At 51.9% G+C, this 7,968-nt stretch overlaps 1 protein-coding gene across 5 annotated transcripts in view; it reads right to left on the bottom strand.

Annotated features, from left to right (window-relative positions):
- Kiaa0556 (KIAA0556 ortholog) overlaps positions 1 to 7,968 on the bottom strand; it is a 202,895-nt gene that overhangs the window by 172,990 nt on the left and 21,937 nt on the right. For 4 of the 5 annotated variants that reach the window (XM_023716694.1, XM_023716739.1, XM_023716824.1 and 1 more), the window contains exon 2: positions 2,638 to 2,693. The exons of the other annotated variant lie outside the window; for it this stretch is intronic. In XM_023716694.1, coding sequence (XP_023572462.1) covers positions 2,638 to 2,693 — 56 coding nt within the window. The remainder of the gene's footprint in view (positions 1 to 2,637; positions 2,694 to 7,968) is intronic. 5 annotated transcript variants of the gene reach the window in all.

Genomic DNA, 7,968 nt, shown 5'->3' with positions numbered 1-7,968 from the left:
AGGGAGGAGAGGAGGGAGGAGAGGAGAAAGAGGGGAGGGAGAGGAGGAAAGAGAGGAGGGGAGGGAGGAGAGGAGAAAGGGAAGGGAGGAGGGGGAGGGAGGGGAGGGAAGAGAGGGGAGGGAGGAGAATAGAGGGAGGGAAGAAAAGGAGGAGGGGAGGGAGGAGAGAAGAAAGAGGAGAGTGGGAGAAGAGAGGGAGGAGAGGAGGGAAGGGAGGGAAGGAAAGGAAGAGAAGGAAGAGAGGGTCTCGCTCACTCCCCATAACGCTGCCATGTGACCTCCCAGCTAATCTCTTGCCATGGGGCAGTGGGCCGTCACTATTCCGTGGGCCGAGCCCAGTTAGTGAAGCAATTCATTCCCACCTCGGGTGCTGGCCCCTACCACTGGCACGGGGCCAAGGTGGTCTGCAGGCCTGTGTTTGCTCCCATTCTGAGCCCTGCACCCCAGAGCCCAGAGCCTTTGTGGCAGAGGGGAAGGGGGCAGGGAAATGCACCCAGCTCTGCCTCCAGACTGTGCACTGGGGCCCCGGAGCCGACAGGTGGATCTTCGCTGTCTTCAGCCTCATCCAGGCTGGTGGGCTGACGAGGGACAGCCCACACTGGCTGCTCTGGCCACCACAAAGAAAGGAGGCAACAGGAGGAGGGACGGGCTCCCAGTGCGGTGAGGCCCTCGAGGGTTCACGGCCCAGTCTCAGCACAGCTCCTCAGGGCCCACTGGCAGGAAGCAGGCTGCAGCACGGCAACACCAAAGCCACCAGCCTGATCATGCTATCATCTTGCGACCGACAGAGCTAATGCAGGAGTTAATGCTTTTCAAAATGGCTGGGTACTTGTGCGGAGCCACACACCGGCAACATCTGTAAGCCCACGTGCCACAGAGACTCCAACTCAAACTGCCATGAGCTCTGAGCTGATCGGAGAGCCCCATGGTGACCTGTGGACCTTTGCTGCCTTGTCCCGCCCCAGCTCAGGGCCTGATCCCACACTGCTCCTTCATAATTCTTGGCGTTGGCCATGCTGTTGCCTTCGCCTGGAAGCCTGCACCATCCTTCAAGAGAAAGCCTGCCCCGATCTTCGATTTTTTTTTGGTTTGGTTCGTTTTGGTGGAACCGTGAATTGAACTCAGGCCCTTGTACTTGCCAGGGAAGCACTTATTCTACTGAGCCATCTCCCTGGCCCCTTGCCCCTCATCTTTTCTCTTTTATTTTTTCCCACTCCTCATCTTTTCTGAAAAGCCTTCCCTGATACTACAGGAACAGTTCAGTGCACTGGATTTTTCTTTTTTGTGGTGCTAGAGATTGAACCCAGGCTTCACGCATGCCAGGCAAGCACTCTACCACTGGGCTACATCTCTATCCCTTTTTACTTTATTTTGAGGTAAATCTTGTGGAATTGCCCAAGGCTGGCTTCAAACTCATGATTCTTCTGCCCACCCCTGTAGAACACATGGGATTAAAGGTGTGCACCGCCGTGCGTGGCCAAGTGCCCGGGCTTCTGCGTCATAGCCCCATCCTTCTGGCCTTCTGTGATGCACTCAGCCTGCTGTATGGGGGTGACCCTGTGATGCCTCCCTTCCTCCAGTACGGTGCATGCATTGAGTGTGTCTCACCTAACCCTGATGCCAGATTCTAAGAGCAGATTTCAAGGACAATCTCGGGCCTGGGATATGGCTTAGTGGCACAGCGCCTGCTTGGTTGGCACAAAGTCTTGAGTTTGATTCCCGGTACCAAGCAAACAAAGCTAGGAAACTATCAAGTACGGTCTTAATATTTAGCAGCTCTTCCCCTTTACAGCTGAATCCCCTTTCCCCAGCAGCTTTGGCCTTTTCCTTTGTTAATTTCCCCACTTCAGGGCCGGGGAGTTAGCTCAGTAGAATAAGCGCTTGCCTGGCAAGCACAAGAGCCTGAGTTCAATCCCCGGTTCTGAAAAAAAAAAAAAAAAAAATTCCCCACCCCTTGAATGGCTGACTTTGTGACTTGTTTTGAAGCTTCTGGACAACACGGAGCCTGATAGATGGCCTTTTACTTTAAAAAGAGACAGCTGGGGCAGGTGAGGTAGCTCTGCTTAGACCATGGTGGATCCTCAGGACCGCATGCCTCGTGAGCCCCGCCCCCTGGGTGGGCTAATTTGAACACAAAAAAGAAAAGAGACTGAGGCAGAAGGGACGCTGTGCCCATTTCAGCAGCGCAGGACGCAGAGGCCCCATGGCTCACTCTTGCGCTCCTGTGCCCAAGAGCCCCATCATGCAGGTAGGGAGGAGACAGACCGCGGAAGGACAGAATCACCCTGACAGATGTCCAGACGGCCGCCAGGTGACACAGCCCTCAACTGCCACACACACACACACACACACATGCGCGCGTGTGTGCGCGCGTGCGAGGGAGCCCCAGCCCAGAACAGGGGAGCCGGGGCCATCAAAGCAGCCCAGGGAAACCCAAACTGCCATCCTCATACTCGCGCCGCTGTCAACTGGAGGTGCCAGTTATCATTCCGTTCCGGATTCAGTGAGCCCAAATAAATCTGGAACTCAGGAGGAAAAGAGAAGGAGGAGGTCCCAGAATCCTGATCCACCGCCCAGAACCACCAGGGGATTCGGACAGCCTGGCCTCCTTCCCACCCTCACCAGGGACACATTTACCTCCTTCTTCGCCCGCGAGCAGGATCGGCTTTTCTCAGCCTTTCTCAGGGTCTGACCTGTAGTGGTTCAAAAGCAGAGGCAGAGATTGAGGCTGTTTGGGAACAGCAAGTTTGTCACCGCAAAAGCTTTTTATTTGCAAATTGAGTAGACAGGACCAATCATAATCAAATGATTTTAAGAAAATGTAGCTTATTATTATAATGGGGCAGTGGCACACATTCAGAATAGACCAATGGGCAAGGAACACGGCAATTCATACACTCCCGTTATTTGACTACAATGAACAAAGCTCCGGCCCTTTAGTCTGGAGCATTATCTGCACTCTCAAAAGGGCTGACGGATTGTAGTTTTCCCAGCTGAATTACATTTCTATTAAATTGTTTGGAATTATATAAAGTGCCTTCCACAAAAACGGCTGCCACTGTGCTCACATGCATAAACTGCGGAGCGCGGACCAACATGCTGCAGCAAGCCCCCACCCCGCCCGCGGCACAGGTGATGGCGCAGATGTGAATTAGCGGTAATCGCCCGCATTTCACATAATGGGCAATTTCAGAGAGAACTGTCGCTTTTCTCAAACCTGAGGACTAGTGTTTGAAAGAATGCATAAATTCAACAGAGACATCACAGTGTTGAAATACGCTGTTGCGAGTGCAGTTTGCACAACTTTTATGGACTGTCCACTGTGAAAGAATTCCTAGATGGGAGATTAGCAGGTTGCTGTGGAGCTAAATTATACAGCTGGCGTCCCACGCATTGTCAGTGTGGCTCCTAAGCTGCCTGAGCTCACTCCCAAGTGGCTGGGTCACAGCCACAGGTCCCAGTAGGCAGAAGCTCTCCTAGAAGGCAGGAGCAAGAAGAGCCACAAAATAGCTCCGGGCAAGAGACAGGGAGCAGCCTCAGGGGAGAGACTTTTGTCTTTGGACTGAGAGGCCACAGAGAGGAGACCAGAGCCTGCGATGAGGTCCAAGGGTGGACGCTCCTGAGCCTTTGGCTGTAGGCAAACTCTGGGGCCGACTGCGCATGGAGGGCGGCTGGAGAGCGCACACGGGAGGGTGTGGACCGCGTGGCATCGCAGTGAAGTGTGTATCTTTTCCATTATCTGATGCTACAGCTTGGCGCTCTGGTGGCCTCCAACGGCCCGTGTGCTGAAGGCCTGAATGCCACGCCATGACGCTGGTGCAGGTAGAAGAACAGGAGGAGGTGGCACACAGTGGAAGGAAAAGAGGTCACTGGGAGCCTGCTCTTGCGGGGGACCGGGGGGCCCCTGGGCTCTTTCGCTTCCTCTGTCTTTCATTCTGACCATGAAATGGCTGGCTTTGCCCTTATGTGCTCCCCTGGTTTCTTTTTCTTTTTTTTTTTTTCCTTTTTGTGGCACCAGGGATCAAACTCAGGATTTTGTGCTTGCCAGGCAGGCACTTATGCCACTGGGCTACATCCCTAGCCCTACGTGCTCCCTCTGGAATGTGCTGCTTTATCGCAGGCCCAAAAGTACTGGGCCAACTTACCGTAGGCTGGAACTTCCAAAGCCCAAATAAACCTCCTTTCCCGTCGGTGATCTCAGGTATTTACTGTAGTACAGCACATCCACTCAGCTCAAGGTGACACGACAGTCCCTGTTCCTTCCCTCCTCTCCCGTCTGCAGGGCAGGACCTAGGGCAGTCCTGAGTGTACCTCCCCCTGTGCCCCAATCCTCAGTGCCCCTCTGGGAGTGAATGCTCCAGCCACAGCCAGTCAGAAGCCCAGCCCAGGACTATGGAACTGGTTTGAGACAGAAGAGAGAGGCACAGGGCTAAACCCAGGGGCAAGCTGTGACACTGTGCACAGGCATCAGGCACCGGCTTTGAGGCAGACTAACCAAAATACAGAACAGCAGGACAGAAGAACTGGCCTGAAGTTGAGCATGTGCCCGCCTTTGTTACCTAGAGACACTCACTCAGAAGTACTTCCACTTCATATGCTTCATTTTTCACCTTAAGACAAAGAACCTAAGATTTCAGGGGGGCCCAGAGCAATGTGCCCCTGGGGTGTGGGGTGCTGACAGTGCAGAAGGTTGTACGTGCATGTAGGGGCTATTTGGGAACTTCATGCTTTCTGCTCGGTATTGCTGTCAGCTTAAGGCTGCTCTAAACATAAAGTCTATTAATTGAAACACATACAAAGGGCTGGTGAGATGGCTCAGTGGTCTAAAGCACCTACTTAGAACAAGCTTAGCAAAGCACAGGGACCGCGGTTCAATCCCCAGCACCACATGCCAGCCAGCCCGCCCCCTGGTGGACTGAGCTGGACACACACACACACACACATACACAAATAAATAAAAATTAAAAGAAAGAAAGAAAGAAACACATACACAAGAGTCCAGGATATCCCCCCCTGCCCAACACTGGGAATCAAACTCAGGACCTCACACTTGCCAGGCAGGCACTGTACCACTGAGCTAAACCCCCAGCTGAGAGTCCAGGATCAGGGGTCAGGAGATCTGGTCATCGGGCCACACTAAGCATGGCATCCTGAAGCCTATGTTGTAGGGCACGGGCTAGAAAGACCCCTCAGCTACACGGCTCTGGTTGCCAGCCCCAAGGCTGGGATGCATCAGGCAACCAGTCAGTCAGTCAGTCCACACAGCAGAGCTGGAAGGAACAGTGCAGGCTGCAGGCCAGGGCTGCTGACCACAGCCCAGTGACAGGAGCAGCGCCACAGCAAGTGAGACACTGGAGTGCCCAGCAGGGACCAGGGCCAGGGCAGGGGGATGCAGCCAGTCCAGGGGCCCACACGGCTGCCCAGGTCTGGGCGAGGCCCTTCCACTGCTGCTCAGCGACTTCTAGGGATCGGGTTCTGGGGACAGCTGACCAGCAGAAAGGACTTTAGGTGGGTCACTGAACTGCTCGGGGCTGTGGCTACCACCAATTTCACCAATTTAATGGAGAGTTACACTGAACTATTTCTGGGTTTGCTTCCCATCTCCTAAAATTCTATCATACCAATAAAACGCAGAAAAAAAAAAAAAAAAAACAGGACCCATGAAGGTAGACCATAAAAACAAAATATTAATGCAAAGAACACAGCTGAAGTACTGATATTAGAAGGCAAATCTCTCTACTGGAGTTAATGAGAAGCATCAGTATTCATTAAATTGGAAAATAATTTGCTTATTTTCTGATGAAGATAACTTGCTCTAATTACGAGCATTTGTTATCTGACCTCCCTCCAAAACGGGTCGGCCCTGTCCTTGTCCCCCGACCCGTACCCGGGAGCCTCTCTCTCTTCCAGGCAGCTTGATGTGGGGACAGCCGCTTCCTGCCAAGGACAGGAGAGGTGTGACCGGGTTCCACTGCGCCTGTCTCGGGCACTCGGCATCCCGGGCAGCTTCCTACCCGTATCTCATTTATTCTCACAACAACTCGAGGAGAGAAGCAGAAGAAGGTGACATTAATACCCACATATGCTGCATGCAAAACTAAAGGGGTGTTGCTCTGCATCCTGCAAGGTGACCTGCCTGCATCAGCCACGAAGCAGGAAATAAGGCTGGATGCAGGTGGCATGGGTGTGCCTCGCTGCGTGGGACAGACGTGCGCCCAGGCGAGGACAAAAGAAGAGAATGCGCGGAGTCTCCGTAAATATAATGCTGTTCCGCCTATGACTGCAGAAAGGGTTTCTCTGCACGTCGGGTTCATGTTCAGCGGTTACAAGGTTCTGATAGTTCAGTTTTATTCTGCTCCAGACACAGCTAACATTCACTGCTGTCACTGAGCAGGGCGTCACATCTTCCTGGAATGGTAGTTTCTAATGGTTTTTTATTATTATTATTTGGCACAAGGTCTTGCTACGCAGCTCAGACTCGTAAGTGATCCTCCTGCCTCAGCCTTCCCAGGATTGCGATTACAGGCATGCGCCACCAGGCCCAGTTTTGGGGTCAGCACAACACACCCGGGGTTTTGGTAGTTTTTTTTTTTTTTTTTTTTTTGGCATAACCGGGGATTGAACTCAGGCCCTTGCGCTTGCCAGGGACGTGCTTATTCTACTGAGCCATCTCCCCGGCCCCACACCTGGGGTTTGGGGACCCACACGGCATGTAGTACTGGGGAGCAAACTCAGGACCTTGCACTTGATAGGCAAGCACTTATGCCACCAAGCTATCTCCCCAGCCCCCCACAGCCACTCCTTTAGACAGGTTCAGCAAAGATTTTCTTTCTTTCTTTTCTTTTTTTTTAGAGCAGAATATATTTATTGGGGGAAGAAAGCTGAACGAGAGAGGGACAGAAGGAGGGCCCAGGCAGGTTGTCCCCCTCAAAGTTGAGAAAGAGGGATCAGGGAGATAGCTTGCCTGGCAAGCGCAAGATCCTGAGTTCAATCTCCGGTACAGCAAAAATAAATAAATAAAATAAAAATAAAAATAAATAAAACAGCAAGATATCATAGTCCTATGATTTGGGGGCTGGGGGATAGCTCGGTGGAGTAAATGCTTACCTGGCAAGTACAAGGTCCTGAGTTTGATCCCTGGTATCACCAAAAAAGTAAACAAAACAAAACAAAAAAAAGACCTGTGGCACCATTTATTAAAAAAAAAAAAAGAAGAAGTTGAGAAAGTTTTTCTTGGAGGCGGGGCTCGCTCAGGCCGCCTTAAGGGCGTGTCTGGAGCGGCTTCGGGAGCTGGGGGTGGAACACCCGCCGTTTCCTGCGCCTGACTGAGTTTGCCCAAGCAAGCGCTAAGTGAGCTAACCGGCAAGGCCTCTAGGTTTTTTTTTATTACTGTTTTTGTATTTTACAACAGGGTCTATGGGGTCTACGGGGTCTTACTACATAGATTGGACTCGTAATTATCTGTCTGTGTTCACCTTCCCAAGAGCTGGGATTACAGGCACTCGCCACCAAGCCTGGTCTCACCGGCTGTCTCAGCACGCCCCGGGGCGGGATCGGCACAGCATGCTGGCCGGGGAACCCCAGCCCCGGCCCCTGTACTCTACCTAAGCAGGCAATTTAATCCGCTGAGCTATGTGGCCAGCCCTGAGCTATTTGGCCAGCCCGAGATATTTTCTGTAAAGGGCCAGATGGTAAACTTTTTTGACTGAAGAACAGAAAATCTCCAGTGCAAATCCTCAACTCTACTATTGTAACGTGAAAGTGGCCAGAGACAGTGTGTAAGTAAATGACTGCTCTAATAGAACTTTATTTGCAAAAGCAGGCAGCAGGCTAGATTTGGCTCTTAGTCTAACTCTTGCTTTGTTTTTAATTAAATTAAATTAATTAATTAATTTGAGATATTGTTAGGATCTGAACGACTCTTGGATGAGTAACATCATTCTCATTGGCGTAAAGCAATGAAAATGA

This window comes from Octodon degus, unplaced genomic scaffold, assembly GCF_000260255.1.
Source record: "Octodon degus isolate 3935 unplaced genomic scaffold, OctDeg1.0 scaffold00001, whole genome shotgun sequence".
Classification (NCBI taxonomy): Eukaryota; Metazoa; Chordata; class Mammalia; order Rodentia; family Octodontidae; genus Octodon; species Octodon degus.
The sequence above is the reverse complement of the archived record's forward strand: the minus strand, read 5'-3'. Positions and strand labels throughout refer to the sequence as shown.